Raw genomic sequence first — 23340 nt, 5'->3', positions numbered from 1 at the left:
TTCCTTCCTTCCTTCCTTCCTTCTTTCCTTCCTTCCTTCCTTCCTTCCTCCCTCCCTCCCTTCCTGTAGTAGTATTAATAATAGTGGTAATAACAACAGCAGTTTTTAAAAGGCATCTTGGCAGAAAGTAAACTACTTATTTTAATTTCTTTTTCTCATCCAAATATTATATGACTCTCTTTTGTGGCCCTAAAAGGTCAAAACTGAGTTACCTAAAAAAAAAAAATTAAGGTGAATATGACTTTCAAATAATGCTACTTACTTGTTCAAATTCATTCCTTTGAAATTCCTCAAAGCCGAAGATGTCCAGTATTCCAATTTCCAATGTCTGCACACTGAAACAGTAAAATTGAATGCATGAGTATAAATTCTTAAAATCTTTTACTACCCTCTGCCTCTCCCCCTTTGATGAGTTCTACTTTAGCCACTTATCATAACACCATGAATTTTCACTAAAGAAAAATTGGTAGATATACTTTCTGTTTTCAAGGAATGTCAATTCTAAGAGACACAGTCAAAAATGTGAAATGAACATGTATACATATATATATACACATACATATATGTATATATGTATGTGGATATAGATATAGATATATAGATATAGATATAGGTATATAATGCACAGACAACAGTGATTTTTTGTCATGGAAATAGGATGGAATTGGCTAAGCCCATTCTTTTATTGAACTTTTTTTAAAGGTAATTTTACTGTCAAGTTAGGGATTTGCTACCAGATAGTAATGGTGACTTTTCTATGTTTAATAGGTCAGAATACCTTTATGGCATCAACAAATGATAAATAATATAAATCAAGATCCACTTGGCTGCTCTCTTTGATTTTTTTTTTCATTAACTTATTACTAACACTGTGAACTGAATAAGTAAATATCTCTATGAAGAGAATAATGAAGAATCACACTTTGGAACAAAATTTAAACACATTTTATTGGTGCTAGAAGCAGCATCATGTAGTTATGGTTCAGGGGGTAGAGGTTCATTGTTTCCCAAAGTTTTCCCCTTTTCCCCATCTCTATCTTTTGCCCCTTCTCCTCACAGGCTAAACAACCAGTGTGATTAGCTTTATAGGCTTGTCTATATGTAATATTTTCCATTAAAAATAAAAATTTCAAAATAAAAACAATTAAAATATACAATCTGATGAATATATCATTTTTGTGAAGCCCTGTTAAAAAGAATACATTCTGTTCTTACTCTCTCAGAAAATCTGGGAAGTGTGGCACCATGTGGTTGAAATGAGTCAGTGGAACTGGCTTTTAGTCCTGGCTCTGCCATTAACTTGTTTGTCCATGTAACCTTGGGCAAATTATATTTTTCAACCTCAGTTTCCTTATCTGTAAAATGAAAGGGCTTAATTAGAAGCTCTCTAAGCTTCTTTTCAGCTTTGGAGTCATAATTTTTCATTTTTTTAAATATAACGCTCTTGGGGTACTTTCTTTGGTGTATCAAGTGCTGATAACTTTAATATTTCTGTTATAATTAGTGCTTTATTTTCCTGGATCCAAGTCCCCCCCCCCCCTTCCTATATAGCAATGACAGTCTTTGTTCTCCTCCTTCCATGGTTATTCTGACTCAAAATAAAAACTTCCTTTCCTAATATTGAAGCTTTGTAGTCAGCCCTTGCTTCATGATTCATGTTTCTTTTTTTATTTCCTCAGTCACATTCTCTGAGATCTGGACATTGCCACAATTCTGACATATTTCCTTTATAAGTTAATCTTGACACTTTCCAGCAGACATAAAGATTTTCTTAAAATAAGAACTAGCTAAAAGCTGACTTTCTGTGAATCTACCTATTTTTTAAACAAAATACATTTTTAAAGAAGTCAAAGTTAAAAAAAATTAAACCTATAAGAACTTGCAGAACATAGAACACCAATTTTTAAATACACCAAATACTAACACACTCACAGCCACTTACAAAATAAGGTTAATGCACAGATGGTAAAGAAGACTATGGTGTCCTTAAAAAAAAGTTTTTGTATTTTATCAGTTTGAAGTTGTCATTTGTTTATTCATAAAACTGTATGTTAGGACAGAGATTGTGGCAAAGATGGTGAGTTTGTAGTTTGTGATGGATAAACAAAAAGAGGAGCATCAATAAAACAGGTTTAAAATGCAAAGAGGTTTACGGTGGCAAAGAACTGTTCCATGGGTCAATTGAGGAATGGTTGACCAAATTACGGCATATATGAATATAATGGAATTCTATTGAGAAATAAGAAATAAAAAGAGAAAGAGAGAGAGACAGAGAGGGAGATCTAAAAAGATGTGAAAAAATATATATGAACTGATACAGTGATGTGAGCAGAATCAAAAGAACAAATTATAATATTAATTTTGCAAAAACTAACAATTCTCAATGATTTAAGAACTTTGATCAAACCTCAGCCATGATTTCAGAGAATTAATGAACAATATTGCCTACCTCCATGACAGAGAGATGATGGACTAATAAGCAGAATAAGAAACACACTTTTGGACATGGCCAATGTGGAATTTTTTTTTTTTTGCTTAACTATGCTTATGTTATGCTATGATTTGTTCAGTCTTCCTTCTTTCCTTCTTTCCTTTTTCCTTTCTTCCTTTCTAATTAGTGGGAGAGATGGAAGGGAGAAAAAAATAATGGTTGATAATTGAAAAAAAAATAATCTGTAAAAATTGACAGAAAAACAAAAAGAAGTATAGGAATGACAAAGCAAACAAGGCAATTTTATTACTACATTGTTAAATTCAATAACATTTCTTTAAACAATTAACTGCAAAAAAGAAATGTATTATTTCTTCTGCTATCCTCTTAGTCTTTTTTGTAGATCAATATATATTTCTTTTCATAGACAATTATTAATTTGACAATAAGGAAATTTGTAAAAGGTGAATTGAGAGTGAAATTGAATCCAGCAGACCTAGTGAATGATGAATTAGTACTTCCATAATATTCTCCAGAGATTATTTCAGTGACTCAAGATCCATATGGATAATGAGAAAGAGAGAACCATGAGATTTTTCTCTTAGAGGCTTTATCCCTAGGTTAAAAACTGTAGTTGGCTGCAAAATCTAAAAAAAAAAAAAATAATTTGGCCCAACTAGTAATGACAAAAAAAAAACCCTCATCCCTCCAATACAGAAGATAAAAAGAAACTACATTGGGAGAGGGAAAAAAAATGCATGTAAAAAATTTTAAAGACAGGGTTTATAACTGCTGGCATACATATAATGTATTCTTTTTTTTGTCTGTTTCATCATTTATGATTGAATGAAATATGTTTTCTGTGCTACTACAGCAGCAATCTTGGCAGGCCAGTCACAAAAACTTTTAGCCAGTGGATGCCCAGTCTGTTGAGTAGTCAGCATTACTGTCATTCCTTTTTATTGATATCTAGACTGTTATCATACAGACATTTAACTTAACATTCAATTTCTGGCAAGGAGGTTCAGAGGTCTTTTAGTCATCTAGACTTCAATCCTATAGGCAGAATTAACTTTATTAATAATGTGATAATCTGCTTCAGGCTACTTTCTCCTTTAAAATTCTCCTGAGAGATTCCCTGAGAGTTAACAAAAATTTCTAATTAGCATTTGCTTGTTAGCAAAATAGAATGGCTTTTTACTCTTGGTGTCAGAAAAAGTGTACCACCTGACCCAGAAAATAACAACCTGATTCTATTTGTACCCGAGTGGTTCTGGCTTCATCCTAGAAGTAAAGATCTAAATTTATGGCACTTACATTAAAAACATTAACAATTTCTATTTCAAGTTGGTCACTTGATTCACAAGTCTGTTGGGCACTGTCGTTCTCAGTCTAGGATCCTGTGGAAAATGGTGTTGGCCACTCTCCTGAGCAGCTCTGTGGTGCAATAGATAGAGCCTGAGCCTGAAGTCTGTACGATCTGAGTTCAAATTTAAAGTCAGGTATTTACTAGGTGTGTGATCCTGAGGAACACAACCTCTTTCTTTCTCACGTCTCTCAATTGTAAATTGGGGATAATAATAACACTTACCCACTAGGGTTTTGTGTGGATCAAATGAAATATTATAAAGTACTTAGAAAAATATGAAGTGCTGTATAAATGCTGCCTTTTGTCCAAAGACATACATCATAACTTGTTTTTTTAATAACTAATTTTCATTATTTCTTAGGCAATATCAACCTATTCATCATAGGCAGTATTAATGACATTGAAATACATATATGCATTATTGCCAGAAAAGCTATAGATGAGATCAATGAGCTTAACCTGCAAAGAGAAAGAAAAAAAAAGGAAAGAAAGAAGGAAAGGAAGGAAAAAAAGGAAGAAAGGAAGGAAGGAAGGAAGGGATTAAGGAAGAAAGAAAGAAAGAAGGAAGGAAAGAAGGAAGAAGGAAGGAAAGAAGGAAGAAGGAAGGAAGAAAGGAAAGAAGGAAGAAGGAATGAAGGAAGGAAGGAAGAAAGAAAGAAGGAAGGAAGAAAGAAAGAAGGAAGGAAGAAAGAAGGAAGGAAGGAAGAAGGAAGGAAGGAAGAAAGAAGGAATGAAGGAAGGAAGAAAGAAAGAAGGAATGAAGGAAGGAAGGAGGAAGGAAGGAAGGAAGAAAGGAAGGGGGAAGGAAGGAAAGAACAAAAGAAGGAAGAAAAGAACAAAAGAAGGAAGGAAGGTGTAAGTGAAATGGGGCACTAGGATCAAGGGGTCCCACTTCTAGGACCCAAGTTTCCTCATTTGGAACATGATGACATTAGGCTCCTTGCCCTCTGAAGTCACTTCCACCTCTGGGACTATTATCCTATGAGGCTACGATCCCAATGCACCTTGCTTGAACTTTGCAAGAACAAAGAACTCTGATAGCACAAGAGAGATGACTCTTAGAATATTCGTGTTAATTCCAACTGGTAAGAATTTTTCTCAGTAAATAATAAACAATCAAAAGAATAAAAGGGTTACTGATGAAAAGAAAAGGAAATAAAATTATACTGTGCAGATGACTGCATAAGAAAGAGTTCTCGCAACATGACTGAGTTATGCCAATATGGCTTTGGTGACATCTTCTAAGGCAATAGTGAGTCTAGGTCAGAGGCTAGGTCTAGGTCTAGGAATGATGGGGCAAGTATTCTAAGTAATGGGGCAAATCAAATAAAATGCCCGCAAAATCTCCTTTGTTAATTATGAAAGGCTGTATAAATGATTTACAAGTACTGTCACTCTTTTTAAATAAGGTACTAGAATCTCTAATCCTTATAAGTTTGTGGTGTTCTATCTAGCTAGCTAGCTAGCTATCTATCATCTATCTATCTATCTATCTATCTATCATCTATCTATCAATCAATCTATCTATCTATCTATCTATCTATCTATCTATCTGTCTGTCTGTCTGTCTGTCTGTCTGTCTGTCTGTCTGTCTATCTATCTATCTACCTATCTAATAGATCAGGGAAATTCACACCAGACTGCTTCTTTTATGCAGAGTTTAATGAAGGAGGTATAGTTTCTAGTAAAATATAAGGACACCAAAGTAACATTTGGAAAGATGTAAGTACCAAAAAATAAATAAATTAAAAAAAAAAGTTTGAGTAGCCCAAAGTCCTTGGATATAATATAAAGGCAGATTTGAACAAAGCCTTCAGAACCCTGAGTGAGTTTTATTTCTAATGTTGCTAATGCTATTAGTAGAGTCTTTTTCACTTATGATTGTGACTCACAGAGTCTAACTTCAGCTTCCTTACTTATTAGGCCACCACCTGCTGCCCTATGAGAGCAGGATAAAAACTCCTTGAATCTATTTTTTTAACTTAAATTTAACTTTCTGGGTTTTTGTTATGACCTATGACTTTCATCTTACTAATAAAAAAAAAAGGCAGAGGTAACCCTATCTCATCTTCTCCCCCTCCCCCAACCCCTTCAACAACCATCTGGACATATGAATCAGAAAGAGAAGCAGGAGGAAAGTACTCAGTTGTCAATATCCTGTGTCATACAGGGGAATGATGTTCTGCTGCCAGAGTACACATTCAAGGAAAAAATTACCCTAGGTATGAATGCCTTGTGCAAAATTAAAATCTCCCCAAGTTCAGATCTCTAGAGGAAATGCAGTGGCTGTGCCTGTCTGCATCAGATTTATGCTTCTCATCACAAAGCAAGTGATTAATTGTTATTCAACACATCATGTAATAAAGGATGAGAGCTACATATATGCTGCTAAGTTTAGTATACTGCAGAATCTTATTTGGGCTATCATTTCCTAAGTGGCAAATGTGAGACTGAGGAGATAGCTAAAAGTAGCATATTTTAATCCCATCTGCCAAGGTAATTTTAATGTCAACCTGGTTTGGGGAAGCAATACCTGCACTATTCAGATGGAATATGCCCTAGAGATCTGTCTTGGCTTGAACCCCTAAGCAGCTGGGATTCATTGAAAGTCTCATTTTAAAAGGACAGTGATAGCAGTGGAGATCTATGAGAAGCCAAGTTTGAGAGTAAGCTCCTTGAGGACAGTGAATGTATCATCATTATCTCTGAATTTAACCCTTCAGGGCATTCAATTTAAATTGCTTGGGAAAAGCAATCACTTTAATAGGGTTTCATTTAGTGATAGTGGATGTTCACATATTTGCATTTCTATTGACAGTCAACTGAATTGGAATGCCTGACTTTATCCAAATAAAACTGAATTATGATGTTTCCCCACCTTTAGTTAGCTCTCTGTAAGATGAATACTGCATTTTGTGTCATACATGTTTATTATTCTCTTTTGTTGTATTTTTAATTCTGTAGTTGTTAAGAATGGATATTACTTTTAGGAAACACGAAAAAGTTGTACTTCTTAAAAAGAACACTTCAATAACTATTAGACATATTGTAGCCTTCTTTGGTGTGAGTAATATCAAAGATCAGTCAAGCCCATAATGAAACAGGATCAGTTGCAATGAAGTGTAATGAAAACAGAAAAAAGTGAAAAGAAAGAATAAGAACTGACAAATTATTGCTGCTAAACAGTCTAATTTGTTCTAAGAAAAGAAGCAAAGATGTTCAAAAGGACCTGGCATCTAGAGGGTTAATTACTGATTCCTATACATTGTAGCAAAGGTTTCTTAAAGATAGAAGAGAAAGAAGATGATTTTAGAAAAAACCTACTCTTCATTGCCATGAAGAAAAAAAAATGGGGGAAAGACAAAGTTTATGATATTGAATTTTGAGGAAAGGTAATTTTTATTGGTGGAATCAATTTTTTCTTCCAAGGCTACACCAAAAGCATAGTCTGCAGTTGAGGTGACCTTATAAGACATGGGTATTTTTTTGGACTAGAAATTACTCATAAGAAATGTTTGGGGTAATTTTTTTTAATTTCCAGGAGTTTGAAAGCCTTGTCCCCATTGAGAGAATAAGGAAATCTGATAACTATATTGAATGTGTCTGAATTGCAGAAATTCCTAAAATAAGGTAGAATATTACAACATGACTATACCACAACACATGGTATAAAAGATTAATAAAATTATCAGAGTTGTAGAAAAATAATGGCCTGGGAACATGCCTGATATAAACTCTATTAAAAACTCAAGCCTCTACTTGGCTTTTTTTTTTTTAATTTTTAGGCAATTGGGGTTAAGTGACTTGCCCAGGGTCATACAGCTAGTAAGTAATGTTTGGTCTGAGGTCAGATTTGAACTCAGGTCCTCCTGACTCCAAGGTTGGTGCTCTATCCACTGCACCACCTAGCTGCCCCTTTCAAACTTCTACTTGGAAAACTATACTATTCACAAAAAGTTTACTTAATATCCAATGAGATAAAGTGTGATGCTATGATGAAGAATTGTTTTTAATTCAATTTAAATTTTTTTTCAATTAACAGGCATTTATTTTCTTGCTTACCCTTTAGCATTGGGAAAAACTGAAAGAAAATGAGAGAGAAAAAAAAAAAACAACCTTCATATGAAATATACACAGCCAAACAAAAAAAAATTAAACTGAAAGCTTTGAAATTATAATCCCTAAACTTGTCCCCCCCCCAAAAAAAAGAGAATGAGACTCTGCCTCCCTCTCCTCTTTGAAGAGGTGAGGAATATAGATGTAGAATATTGAATATAACTTTGGACTTATGGATTTGTTAGTTTTACCGAGATGATTTTTTGCCCTATTTGTTTTTATTCTTTGTTATAAGGTATGGCTCCCAGGGTCAGAAAAAAGATAGTGAGATATTGGGAAATTAAGGTCACTAAAATATATCAATAAAAATTGAAAAACATAATTTATAATAAATACTTCTTCAGTTTAATTAGTCCAGATTTATAGTAGGCTTAATATATATTTGATTGAAAAATCTAAGCGGCACAAGTTAACAGGTATGAGCACTATTTTTCGAGAACTAGAGTGTCATGGTATTATGGTTAGCCCAGTGCAAAGTTTAAAAATTGCTTAGAAATGTAAGGTTATTCTAGCTGTTTATGTCAATCCAATCTGCCTATATATGGGTTAAACAATGAAGAGAAAGGAAGCATATGAAGAGGTATCCTTTTTATTTGTTTTTTTTTTCTGAAAAATCATTGTATTCAATTGAATTCAGTAATTTTTAAAAGTCCAAGAAGTTTCAAGGTCAATAAAAGGGTATTAGCCCTCTCAATAGCTTAGTTAAAGGAGGATGATTGCCAAGCCCTCACTTATAATGGGCCACTATTGCAGTTGATGGAAGTGAAAAGAACTAACTAGTTCAGTTCTCTGTATCTTCAAAAATGTGTTCTACATAGCCATGGAAACATAACAGATACACTAAAACAGTGAAAGGAGTTATGTACATGACCTAACACAGCATCGACTTAGGAGAAAGTAAGTACATCAGCAACTAATTATATCAGCAAGTTTTTGCTTTTGGCATCTCATGACTCAGAGATTCAGATACAGAATTTTGGTGATTAAGAATAAATTGTGACTTTCATTATGATTTAAACAAATGCTATGTAGTCAAGCCAATTACTTGTCTACTGGCGCTCTCAGTTTCTAAGCCCTTTTTTCTCATCTTTGTTTCATGCTGAGACACTTTGGATATATAGAGTATTCTAAAAGTCTTAATGCAGATGTAAGCTATTAAAGCTGAAAACTGCACTTCTTTTGGGGGGGATATCTGTTATAATCTACACAGGCAATGAAAAGAAGATAGAAGAATGTAAATTCTTATTAGCATCTAAGATAAAGGACTTTGAAGAGATTAAGATTGGAATTAATGACTACAAAAAGGCTATGGATTATGTATATATTTCATTTATACATAAAGTCTCTGCTATAGGGCCAATAATTCAGCTTCTTCGGGACTCAGCTTCTTCATCAGTAAATTCAAGGAGGTGAGTGAAATAAAAAAAATACTTTGGGTCCCCTGTAGCTTTAAACTTTGATAATCTTAATTTCATAAAGAATTTAAAAATAATTACTTTGATACATACTATATCAACTATATATTTGAGTCCTCAAATTTAAAAAAAAAATTCTTTTTTTTTTCCCCTTAGAGAGCTATAGGGAAAGTACAAGTGTGCAGCCATAGTAACGTAATTGATTTAGAGCTGGAAGAGACGTCAAAGGCCATTGCATCCAACCATCTTATTTGATAGTTAAGTGCAATTAGATCCATATGAATGACTAGGCTATGATTGGACAGCAAATAAGTGGGGGAGCTGAGATTTGAACTCTGATCTGACATCCTCTGATTCTAAATCCACCACTCTTTCCACTGGAAAACACAGTTCCCTAAGATACTACAGGAATCAGCTCTTTGCCAACAAGTGCTGCAAAAACAAGCTGCGCAAAGTCAGAAGTCAAAAAGTCAAAAGAATGAATTGTCAATAAGCTTAAGAGGAATCTGCTTTTAAGTGAGTAAAAACAAATTGAAATTGGTCTAGAACACAATTTATGATCTTGCTCAGGTAAAGAAAATAAGACTGTCAAATCATCAGTACTATATTCTAGAATACCCCAGGAGCCCTTCGAATGCATTCCAATGAATTGTTTAAAAAAAAAAAAAGATTTGAAGTTAATTTTATGTATTTGAATTTATCATAACTTGAGGTATAATAGTACCAAGGTTGAAGTATATAGCAGGGAAAAAAGTAATGGAGCTATTTAAAGTCCATCCTATTTGTGACCATCTTATATTTGTCATTGTTTTTATCATTTTTGTAATCTTTTGCATCATTTAGAAATATTATAGAAGAGACACTAATATCTAAAGTGACATTAGAGATTGAAAGAAGGATCAAATTGGAGGGGAAACCAGGAGAACTTTTAAAATGGATAAAATATGTGCACATATATGTGTACATTTATGTGTGTGTATATATGTATGTGTGTGTGCATGTAAATGCCTATAAGTATTAGGATAGCATAAAAATTCATGTTTTACATCATGAACTCTGTCAAAGTCTGTTCAGGCTCACAGAATTAATGTGATCTTTATTTAGGAAAACAAAACAAAGCAAAACAAAACAACAGTAATGCTCTTTTAGCCTACCTAAGGAAAACCCATTATGGGGACAGCTATATTTAGATAAATAACTAATTATGGAAATTAGCTTAATAGTATTGGATATCTCTAATTGAGTAGGAAAAATGCCTTATTCTCCTCCTTCCCACCAAAAATAACACGAACAACAATAAAAATTATTTTCATTATGAAATCTTCATGAAGTCATTAATAGCTCTAGCCAAGACTATTAAGTAAATAATTAAGAGATCAACAGCTTAAGTCCTTCAGTAGAAAACCTTGAGGATTTAAAAGGTAATGTTTGCTTTGGCATCAATCAATAAGTTATTTGGTGGGGGAGAGGTTCAGGAGATGATGTATTTCCTTCTTCCATAGATCTAGGTCTAAGGAAATGAAGTTGGTGGTACTTAGTAGCTGTATAACTTTGGACAAGTTGCTTATATTATTCCCTCATCTGCAAAATCATTTGAAACTAGATGTTCCCTGAGGTCTCTTCCACTCAAAGTATGTAATCTTATGATTTACTTTAATGAATAGTTAACAATGAAGTTATTTAATATAGATTCAAATTTGAAGTAGAAATGTTTTTTTTAAAAAGCATACTTTTGCAAGACAAACTTTGTACCAAATTTAGAACATCCAAGGAATCTCAAAAACCACCCATAGCCCCCAGAACACACTTTGATAATGACTAGAGTGACATGCATCAAATGTTATGAATTCAGACTATGCATAATTAACCACACTATAGTTTTATTAATCAAGATATATGATTATTCTTGGGTCAAAAGAAATCACACTTCCTATGAATTTGAAATCCGTTTAAAAAGGAAATTACACATTATTAGGTGAAATAAATGAAATTTTAAATAAATGTTTTGGTAAGAAATTAAGTAAATATCCTGACAAAAAGATAAAAATCACCATCCCTAAGGTAACCTTGTTGGCTTGTCTGCAGTGAAAATATAAAATGGATTGTCATTAGCCCCATCTTCAGGTCACTGACAACAAGCATTTTGCAAAGTAATGCTATCTGCTCCCTTTCCCCCTTATTCAGACGTTTTGCTTATAATCAGTCATAGCAAAAGACCTGTTATTTATGCAAATCATCCCCCCAGCACATTTTCACTTGTTTAAAATAACTCTATAGGTCTTTAGGTAACTTCGTATCTTCGTATATGTGGGTTTACATGCAATTTTTAGTGTCCAAATCCTTTTAATCACAGAAGGAAGGCACAAATGGAGGAGATATAAAATTTTCAAAATATAAAAAATTCATACAGTAGCAAAGACTTCATTTCTAATTGTAAACAAGTTGTAGAAATCCAGAAAATAAGCAAATATGCCTCTTACTAACAATGTGACCTTGGACAAGTCATCTAAACTCTGGACCTGAGCTACTCTAGCCATAAACAAAGATGGGGGATGTGGTGAAGAGAAGCAGATGACTAGAAAGTCCTTTTTAGTTCTAAATGTGTACCTCTATGATCCTACATATTCACAAACAACACTGATTAGCTTGGATGGCAGTCTTCTACAGAAAAAAAATGATTTTTTTGCCAATGGGATTCTCAGTGAAACCTAACATGTGAGACACAATTAAGAAAGAGAATCCTGAGTTCTAAATGTTTTTAACATTATTTTCCTCCCATGTTAGAACCTCAAAACCAAGGAGGTCAATTTCCCATTCTCTGTTCTGAGACAAACATCCAACAATACATATAACTGACAAATCCACAGGCAAAAAAGCTCTTAACAAAAACAAACAAACAAATAAAAACCAGTTAACATATAGATATTCAGGGCTATGAGTCTTGTGTGTTTAATAGAAAACATTTTTGACTCCCTAATTACAAAAGAATAGCAAGTATTTCCTAATGAAGGAATGTAATTTTCCTGAAGATGAATATAAATTTCTCATTACATTTTCATTACTGTATCTCCACTACATTGATTTGGAAGCTATTATTCAGGAAAGTATCATCAGATGCTGGCCCAGCTTTTATCCACTTTCATAGTTAGGGTTCAAGATTCATCATTGGATACTTTCTTTTTCCTGCCCAGATCAGATAGTGAATCATCAGTTTTGACATAAGTCTAAGCTATTCCCCACTGCTAGCACAGTAGACTTTTGCAAATTAATCTGTTGCAAATATGCTGATCCAAATATTTCTGGATTTCTAGAACAATAGATCTTGACTTGCAAAAAGATTATTTTCTCCTATAATCACATGGTAGGCATTTAGAAACTAGATAATGAATACATTTTTTTTTAGAGTGGAACTGTATTAGACTGTAATTACCTCTGTGGCCAGATCTCAGTTGAAATAACAAATCATTAAGTAGATTGCTTCTATTTCATTATGCTTCCTTGTACAATGTTCTATTTTGAATCTGTTAGTGTGACATCTACCTATTTCCTTCCTTCCTCAAATTATTCAGCTCTACTTAAATAGAACTGAGTTGGGGAGAATCACTCACACTAAAAATATAGGTAGGGCTCTCAACCTATTCCAACTTATTTTTTCTATGATTATTTCAATAATAACTGTGAACTGCATTTTAGTGATTTATTATAGTGGTGATCAAGAAACAGGTTGGAAGACCTATCTATGTTCAGCTATTTTAAATTTTAAAAAATTATATCCAACTACCTTATAACTGTTTGCAAGGGTGGAGGGGAGAGGGAGATACAAAATAATCCATCTTTCCTTTACTTGGTTAGAACACGGATAGTGAGACTAAAGCAAAATTGGTCTCCATTTCAGTCATTGATTATTACAGCAGCTTTCTATTATAAGTAGGGAAAGATACTCTTGATTCCCAATTGACTTCATTTTTCAAAAAATCAGAGATAATAATTAATCTGGAAGCACTAAGAATTGGGGTGATAAGAGAATACTTTACAATGGAGTAGAAGTTGAGGAACCAAGAAAGGACATATGACTTGGCTAAACTGAAAGTAGCACATAAACCTCCAAGACACAGGTGTGTTTAGGTTTTTCTCTTGACTTTGCTTATTCTTTTCTTTTCCAGGTAGATGGAAGAGATAGAACTCATTACCTTTTTTTATCTAGCATCCAGGAAAGCAGAATCTTTTTAGCTCTTCTCTCTGTGCCCTGCTTCTCTTTTCTTTTCATTCAACGGGATAGCAAAGTCTTCTCTATGCCCTCTTTCCTTCTGTATACGCTCAAAGAAGCACTGCTAAGCACTTACACTCTTTTTAGACAACAAGAAGCTTTGGTGGAACCACATGTAAGTACCAATTGGTATCTAATCTCAATTTTCCTTTAACAAATATTTGTATGTCTCATATTTTTATGGCTGTTAAAACCCTATTTTAATAATAAAAGGGTCTAGTTTGATATATTTGTACTGAGCCAGGAATTCCTCCTGATAATTTGTGTGCTTCATGGTTCTCATTAAATTTCCCCTACACATTCCTAATCTCTCTCTAGGAAAATTATGTATTTATTTGGTGGGGTTCCACTGCCCAGATACCCTAATGGCAAGGGCCTAAAAGATTCAAAGAATACTGATCCCCAAAAGCTTTAGGATAAGACAGGTCCGTAAGAGATGTCAAAGGATGCAGGAATAGTTTGTTAAATTTTTCCCCTCTTTTATTTCAGTGGGTAAGAGGAAGATATTTTTGAATTCAGTGAAATGATAATGTCCCTTATTTTGTGTTTATGTATGTTTGTGTGTGTGTATATGTGTTTTAATTGGAAGCTCATAACATTTCCATTTTCAATGTTTTCAGCTACTTCTTGGCATTTCTTTGCCCAAATTCTCTCAAGTAAATTGCTGGTGTCCACATTTTTATTACTACACTCTACTATATAGTTCCATTTCCCTACAATATAAATGCACTCTTGCCCATTATGCTAATCCAGTATCTTGGCCATTCATAATGTAACTGTCTGATACTTTTTTAGTGCTAAATGGTCAAATGAAGAGACAGATAGAGACAGAGAAACAGATACAGAAAGAGAGACAGAAACAGAGAGAGACAGAGAGACAGAGACAGAGTGTGTGTGTGTGGGGGGGGGGGTTAATTTCCAAAACTGAAACTATTAGGAAAAGTTTTGAATGAATTTGTTTGAGTAGTGAGGTAGTGCATCCTACCCAATCACAGGTTTTCCTTGTTCAACTCAGTGCTTTTATGGATAGTCCATCCTTATATATGACTCCATCCTTATATAAAACATTTCACTTTCCTCTGTTCTATGACTCCAGGCTATGACATACCTACTACAGCCAGCTCAAATGTTATAAGACATGCAACTAATCACAGTCTGGGGAGGGAAGAGCTTAGAGTATTGCAAAGGATGGAAGCAAGAGCATGGACGAAATAGTCAAAATCCATTATGCCATTGGAAAATAATAGGTAGGTTAGTGTCATTTTAATCTATAAGAACAATAACAAAAAAAAATTGGTCTTCAGAATTTTCATCTATACAGTGAATTGCATTATGTGATTTCTATGGTTCCCTTTAGTATTAAAATGCCATGATTCCTCGATTTATTTTAGCATGTGGTGGATTAAAAACAAGAATTTCTCACATCCTGAGTATAGCTGTCAATTTATCATGCTTCTTGCACTATTATATTTTTAAAAATACTTTTATTCATAAGTCAAAATGATTCCTGAATAAATTAAGTTTAAAAAAACTGATAGAAGGAACTTGAAAAAACTTATGCAAGTGAGTACAACCTCAACCCCTATGCCAATCAAAGCCTATTCCATGTAGAATACATGTTGGCAGACAGTAATCTAGTCCATGTGCACAATTATAAATAGCTTTTCCTGTGCAAGCTTTAATATTAAAATTACCATTGATTAATACATCTCAGGAGTCATTAAATAAATGCATTGAAAACTTTTCCAAGTGGTTTCAATTTTAGTAATTACAAAATCTCTCTCTGTCTCTCTCTGTCTCTGTCTCTGTCTCTGTCTCTCTCTCTCTGTCTCTCTCTCTCTCTCTCTCTCTCTCCTTATCTCTATCTCTGTATACCTCTTTCTCTCTTTCATATTTCTCTCCTCTCTGTCTCTTTCCTTATTTCTCCCCTTCGTCATCTCTCTCCTTCATCCTTATCACTCTTTTTCTCTCTTCTCTCTCCTGCCTTTTTTCTCCCTCTCTTCATCTCTCTCATTCTCTTCCTTCTTATCTCTCTTTTATCATTCTAATTCTTCTTCCCCCTCTCTCCTCTCCTGTTTCTCTTCATCCCCTTTTATCTCTCTTTTCTCTCTACCCTTCTCTCATCTCCCTTTCTCTCTTCCCCTCTCCCTGTCTTTGCTTTCTTTATCTCCCTTCCCTCCTTTTCCTCCGTGCTTTTCTTCCTCCTTTCTTCCCTCTCTGCTGACTTTCTTCCTTCCCTACACACAAATTCATTTCCATTTATCACTCACAGTCTCCAATATAATCTCACTCTGATATTTCATCGTAGTGGTGACCCTAAAGGTAGGTTTTTAAAACCTACCTCAGTAGAGTAAATGTTGCTAATATTTCCTATGAAGCTGTACAGGCTACCGGCAGAACATTCTGTATTTTTTCTCATCAAAGGAATACTAATAGCTTGCATCAATATAACGTCCTAAGGGTTATCAAGAGTTATATTCATACCAATCCTTTGAGGTAAGTAGGGTAATTAATACTAGGCTCATTTTTACAGGTGAAGAAACCGAATATCTGATCACTGAAGTGATTTGACAATCATGACTCAGCTAGTAGCATCTGCATAGGATTAGAACTGAAACACCTTGCCTCCGAGTTCAGCATTCATGCCATGACACCAAGCTGCTTCTCCCAACTGAATTCAAAAAGAATCATAAACAGAAGGTTGACCAATAGGTGATGAATTTTGTAGGCCATAGTGAGGAAGATAGCATAGTGCAGTGGATAAGATCGCAGGCCTGAAGTCAGGAATTTGTTGTTCAGCCATTTCTGATTCTTTGTGACCCTATTTGAGGTTTTCTTGGAAAAGATACTGGAGTGGCTTGCCATTTCCTTCTCCAGCTCATTTTACAGATAAAGAAACTGAGGCAAACAGGGTGAAGTGACTTGCCCAGGGTCACACAGTTGTAAGCATCTGAGGCTAGATTTGAACTCGTTGAGATGAGTCTTCTGGACTCCAGGTGCAGAACTCTATCCACTGCACCATCTGGCTGCCCTAGAGTATCTGGGTTTAAGTCTCAATTGAGACACTTAATTATCTATGTGGCCCTACGTTTGTAAATTTACCTCATAATAAATGAGATGGTATTTGTAAAGTAGTTAGGACAGTGCCTGGAACATAGTAGTTCTTACTAAATACTTATTTCCTTCCTTCCTTCCTTCCTTCCTTCCTTCCTTCCTTCCTTCCTTCCTTCCTTCCTTCCTTCCACTCGGTGCCTCAGCTTTTCATTTTTCAATGAAGGTTTTGATTGGACGGCTCCTTCCAACCCCGATCCTATGGACGCATCCTATAGAAATAACTATCTACCAAAGAGGGAGAGATCTAGGTCGTACATTTTGAGCTGGAAGGGACCTTAGAGATTATCCAGTCCAACCTCATACTATTTTATAGATAAGGAAACTGAGGACCAGAGCGGTTAAATGAGTTGTCCAATGTCACACAACCAGTAATTGTCTCAGATGAGAATTGAACCAAGGTCTTCTTGTCCTGTTTTCTTCAAGAATTTCCTGGGGATACTTTGAGGTAAAATGACTTTACCCAGGGCAACATAACCAGTATATGTCAGAAGTAAAATTTGAATCCAGACCTTTCTGATTCCAAAGATAGCTCTCTGTCTACTAAGATACACTGCCTGGCATATATGTTTTATTTATTTATTATTATTATTACCACCACCATCATTATTATTATTCAATTTAATTGCATATATTACATATCTTCTTCATTGTCAACATAGGGAACATTGCTTAACATTCTAAAAAAAGTTCCCTTTCCCCTTTCCCTCTTACACAATATTCCTGTGGGACTCCACATGCTTAATTCTGGTCTAATGCTACATCGCTAAGTGCCTCCAAGCAACCTTCCCTGATGATGGGAAACCAGAAGCTTAACTGATAAAATTTAGCAAAGTAGTGCCAGACTGGATCTGACTGCAGTTTCTATCATGGTCTGCTTCCACTTCTGGCATATGCTGTGGGTGGGTTGTGGATGGATGTGGATGTGGAAAACTACACAAGCAATGAACAATGACATTCATAAGCAGCTCTCATGCGCCACAGAGTTGGTACAAGAAAAAACTCTAAAGTAGGCACTATGGATGTCTCTTCTCTATTATTCTCCTCAAATTTTAACTATAATGAATTTCACTGATCTACTCTCTTTCTTCACTAAGGCAAACTTCTGAATTCATCTCTATACTCAGAGCCCACAATTTCCCTCCTCTTTGAAAATTCCAAATGCTTCATTGTAAATGCAAATACAGCCAATCATTGCCCACATCCACCCATCCTATAATAGAGAAGGAGAGCACGTGAGGAAGTATGGTACAGTGCAAAAGGCATGGGATTCAGATTAAGATGTCCTGGGTTCAAACTATATCTTTGCCATTTACCGTATGACACTGAAAAATTACTTAACCTCTCTGGATTTTTGTTTCCTTAACTGCATAATAAGCAGATTGTATCAGATTACCTTAGAATTCCCTTATCTAAATTAATGACCCTAAGAATTCTCCTGTCCTCTCCTCAGCCCTCTTCAGATTAGCACCAGTGTGTTCTTATGCTTCCCAGTCCCATAATATATCAATATGTTATCTAAGTACAACATGATGTTGTACTGGATGTCCCTAGTTCCCTCCCTCTTTTCTAAAATCTATATTAACATATGCCAGTATGAACACATAAAGGGGTAAAGGGATAGAAGGAAGAAAGTTTAATTACCTGATAATAAGCACTTGTATAACTATATAAACCAAGTATATAAATCTTAAATAGTACTATGGCATTAATACTTGTGTTTGAACATTTTTTAAGTTATTGGATATTATTATGACCATTTTGTCTCTGATTTGTAAATAAAATTAAAAGGCCATTAGTATAATGCTTTTATTGAATCATATATTTAGAGGCAGAATATGACAGCTTAGATGACATCAATTAGAATATTCTCCTTTTAGAGATGAGAAAAATGAGGCTCAGACAGGTTAAGTGAACTGTCCATGGCCATGGAACTAATAAGTGTCTAAGGTAGGATCTGAATTCAGGTATCCCTGAATCCAAGTTGTATACTGTGTCTACTTTGTCAACTAACTCACTTAAAAAGGTCTGTGATTTTTTTTTTCCCTATGGGAGTTCCTATTCCTGAGGCAGCTAAGTGGCATGGTGGACAGAGTTCTGGGTCTGATGTCAGGAAGACTCATCTTCCTGAATTCAAATCTTGCCTCAGATCCTTACTAGTTATGGAACCCTGGGCAAGTCATTTAACCCTGTTTGCCTCAGTTTCCTCATCTGTAAAATGAGCTTGAGAAAGAAATGGCAAACCACTCCAGTATTTTTGCCAAGAAAACCTCAAATAGGGTCATGAAGAGTTGGACATGACTGAAATAACTCAACAACACCTATTCATACTTTAATAGATGGTCTTTCATGACATGTTACAAAACCCTCTCATTACTTGGTAGTCAACCTTCTGGTGATAAGCCTCTCTATGTTTAGTTAAATTAGACTTTTGGCCTAAGACACAGTCTGTTCACCAGCCTTTTCACTTAAAGCCTTCAAATCAGCCCTGAGAGGGTAAGAGTTCTATTGGTAAAGCCTCTGAAACCACAGGCATTGAGATAACACTGGGGTTGAACTTTAGTGCAAGGAATATTGACTAATAGTTATTTTTTTTTAAAAGCTGAGTACCTATATCAGAGAGTAGCCCAAAGCAATGAAGAAGTAAAATATAAAATTATAGTTCAGTAACAAAGGAAGAAGTATCTTCTTATGAGATAAAATTAGTATGCTCAAAATTTATTAATAAGGAAAGTCATTTACAATTAACATGGCTACTCTTGATTAATTAGACATTATATTTTGGTTCTACTCACTTAAGTGATACACCAACTCCCATCTATCTGTGTAATTCAAAGTAGGCTTCTAACTGCCTTTCATTCCATCATTTCTTACATACTGAAGATCCCTTCCATTAGGATTCACCTCTCATTACTTTGACTATTATACATATTGTAGCTGTGGTCTGAAGTCCATCTATTATGCCACATTTCACTTTTCAAATTTGCTTTCCATAAGGAGTGGATAATTTGTCTGAAATATGAGAACCCTAATGGTCAATGCCAACAAAGATCTTTTGGGCACGCAGTTCACATATTCTCCATAAAAGGCTAATTCTTAACTATAATTTCTGAGGAAAGAATCTATTAGAGTTTTTGCTTATCAGATAGATGGTATTAGGTATTTAAAATAACAAACTAAAGATGATGATGAATTTTAAATATGGAGATTTCAGTTTACTTTGAAATGTATAACCTCTCAGTTAAAGTCATAAAATTAAAGATATCTGACAATTTTTTTTAAATTAATTCTAACATTGACCCTATATACACGAAAGCAATGCAATATTTGAATAGTCTCAAATGATGGTTGAACAACTACAAGTAAAATCTCCATATCTGAAATTTCATTGGCAAGTACTGGTCCTGCTTTTATTCAAAAGGAAATCAAATCAGGTTCATTTTAAAATGTTTGATTTAGTTCTATTTCAACAATGTGGGTAGCTCCTGGTCTGCAGACTCCCTCCACCAATGCTGATCTGTAACTCACCTGTAACTTAAAAGTCTAGAGTTCCTCAGGATTCTGACAGCTTAAATGTGTCAGTCAGCACTCTAACTTGGGTTTTTCCAGCTCCAAAGCTGGCCCTGCATCCAATGTTCCTTTGGTATATCATACTCCTCAAGAAAATCAGGTGTAATTCTTACTCTTCAGAGTAAAGGAAAGCTTAAAAGTTGTTTTGTTTTGTTTTGTTTTTGAGGGGGGAAGACTTTTTGTTTATTGTTTTAACTTTTCCTCTAAACTAATATTACCAAAGTTGTTAATATTAAATAGTAACTCAATGACTAGAAATTTAAAAATAGAATTTAAGGTAAAAAACTTCCATAACACAAAGTAAAAAAAAAATCTTTAAAGACATAAAAGAAAGGGTAGGGGGCAAAAAGGAAGTTGAAGAACCATACAAAATTAGGACTATGGAAAATTCTCTTTCAGTGGCAGAGAAATCTCTCATGAGGTTTGTTCCTAAAAGGAAGTTCTGACCCTATACATTTAAGACCTGCAAAGGGTCATATGAAGGGGCTATAAGAAGTGATCTACCAGGAAAACCTAAAGAAGAAGCTGACAATTGTGCCATTTTCTGCCTTCACACCTGCCATAACTGAGGGAGATGGGCAATTGAACACAGTCAGGAAACAAGACAATCTATTTAAAGGTCATAAGATCCTCTTGCTTCCTGTTCTAAATCTGGCAGCTCTTTGCAGGAAAGATGACCCTGGCAATCATTAAAAAGCTTTCCTGAAAAGAATTAGCAAGACTATAACTTTGTGTCTGGCCATAATGAACAAAACCTATAAAAGAAGATGTTATTCATTGGGGAGATAGAACTTGTATCAGTGCTAATCTGTCCAATACTAAATTTTGACTCAAAAGAAATAATGAAAATTATTGTCATTTCAATGCTGATAATTTAAAAATATTATGAGTAGAGAGGCCATATTTGAAGATTTCATCACAGTTACTATTTTCCACGTATAAAACTATTACAATGCTATAGTTTTCAGTGGGTTTGTTTAGGATTCTCACCTATTTTTAATGGATTTTTTAAGACGGAATATTTGTAAAGCATCCTGAAAACCTTAAAACACTATGTAAGTACTCATTATTATTACTATTATTATCATCATCTTTTGGATGTTCTATAAGTTAAATGATATTCAGTACCCTGAGAAATCATTGTTCGTTCATGGCTTATGTTGGCATGCGGGGAATCTTTTTCTAATGTCTGCAGAAACATAGGCATGAGCTATTATAGTTGGAGATTTCCCAAAGGAAACACTGAGTAGGGATGTTATGAGACAGAGATACTATTTTTCAGTTATCCTTAAGACTAAACCTGGTCCATGTGAGCACAGGTGTTGGCCACAGGCATTTTAATTACTAAATACAAAGGCATTTTCTCTGTCTTTATCTTTCTTGATATAATGAAACATTTGACACTTTTGTCTACTCCCTTTTTACTATCTCTTCCTTGAGTTTTCATGATTGTTCTCTCCGAAGGCTCACTCTGTTTCTCTGATTGTTTCCTTCTCATTTTTATTATATTATATAATATGTATTACATTATATATTATATATTTATATTTATTTTCATTTCTCACTTGGACTTTTATGAAGATTCCTAACTGGACTCTTGGCTTGAATTTTTCTTCTCTCCCATCTGGCTTCTACACATCTAATAAAACACCTTTTCTAAGGCACATGTCTAACCATGTCACCACTTCCTTCCCCTCCAAAGAATCTCTAGTGACTTCCTACTGCCTCTGGGATTAACACAAACTATTCAGCCTGGACTTTAAAGGCCTTCACAATCTGTCTTTTGCCTGCTATAGCCATCTTGCATGTTTATGTACCCACACTCAGCATTCCAGCCAAATAACCTACAGCCTATTTCCAAATTTAAGACTTTATCTTCTGCATCTATGCTTTTGCATAAACTATCTCTCATTTCTAGAATGTATTTCTTTCCTACCTACATTTTATAGAATTGCTAACATCTTTCAGGTCTCAGTTTATAAGTTATCTATAATGGGAAGCCTTTTCTCATCCTCATAATTATTAGTTTTTTCTTCTTTTCCCCCAAATTATGTACATATATATTCTACGCACCTAGGAAAATGTAAGCTTTTTGAGGTCAGGGACTGCTTTTAACTTTCTATCACAATGCCTAACAGGTTCATGCATATGCAGTAAATAAATTTGTGATGGAATGGATCATAGAATCACAGGAGTATAGATACATATAGAATTGGAAGGAAATTTAGAAATCATTTAATCCAATGGTGTCACACTTAAATAGAAACAGATTTGTATGGTCTGTATATTAACTTGTTGTTATTCAGTCATTCAAGTTGTATCTGACTCTTCATGAACCAATTTAGGGTTTCTTGGCAGAGATATTGGAGTGGTTTGCCATCTCCACTTCCAGCTCATTTTACAGATATGGAAACTGAGGCAAACATGGTTAAGTGCGTTGCCCAGGATCACACACAGTTCAGATCCTCCTGACTCCAGGACCAGTATTCTATCCACTCTGCTGCCTAGCTGCCTTTTTTTAACTTAGAAAACCACAAATTGATATTATCTATGTTTTATTGTATTATTATTTATTTTATGAAATACTTCCCAACATATTGGGTCACATATGGGAGTGTTGTCGCCCACTGACTGAGTTTTTAATACCTCTGATCCAGCCCCACCATGTTGTATTAAAGATGAGGAAACTGAGGCACAGAGATGTATTTATACATATGTGTGTGTACATATATATATATATGTGTGTCTATATATATGTGTATATATATATATATATATATATATATACTCGTTCATGGATTCACTAATTTGCAGAGATATAGATAGACTATATCTCTGCAAATAGCTAATCTATCTATCATATACATGATATGTATATAGAGAGACACAGATTGTCTCTCAACAAATATTTCTCTATATAATCTCTATATAATTATATACAGCTAGATCTCTCTATATAAACAGGTTCATATTCATATATGTATATATGTGTGTGGATATATATATATATATATATAGATAGATAGATAGATAGATAGATAGATAGATAGATAGATAGATA

At 34.4% G+C, this 23340-nt stretch overlaps 1 protein-coding gene across 1 annotated transcript in view; it reads right to left on the bottom strand.

The window, feature by feature from the left end:
- The window catches only part of LOC114046106 (unconventional myosin-XVI-like), a 682808-nt gene that overhangs the window by 280489 nt on the left and 378979 nt on the right, over positions 1 to 23340 (bottom strand). Inside the window, exon 21 of the mRNA XM_027866360.1 lies at positions 263 to 335. Within this exon, the coding sequence (XP_027722161.1) occupies positions 263 to 335 (73 nt within the window). The remainder of the gene's footprint in view (positions 1 to 262; positions 336 to 23340) is intronic.

This window comes from Vombatus ursinus, unplaced genomic scaffold, assembly GCF_900497805.2.
Source record: "Vombatus ursinus unplaced genomic scaffold, bare-nosed wombat genome assembly UNPS02014781.1, whole genome shotgun sequence".
Classification (NCBI taxonomy): domain Eukaryota; kingdom Metazoa; phylum Chordata; class Mammalia; order Diprotodontia; family Vombatidae; genus Vombatus; species Vombatus ursinus.
The sequence above is the reverse complement of the archived record's forward strand: the minus strand, read 5'-3'. Positions and strand labels throughout refer to the sequence as shown.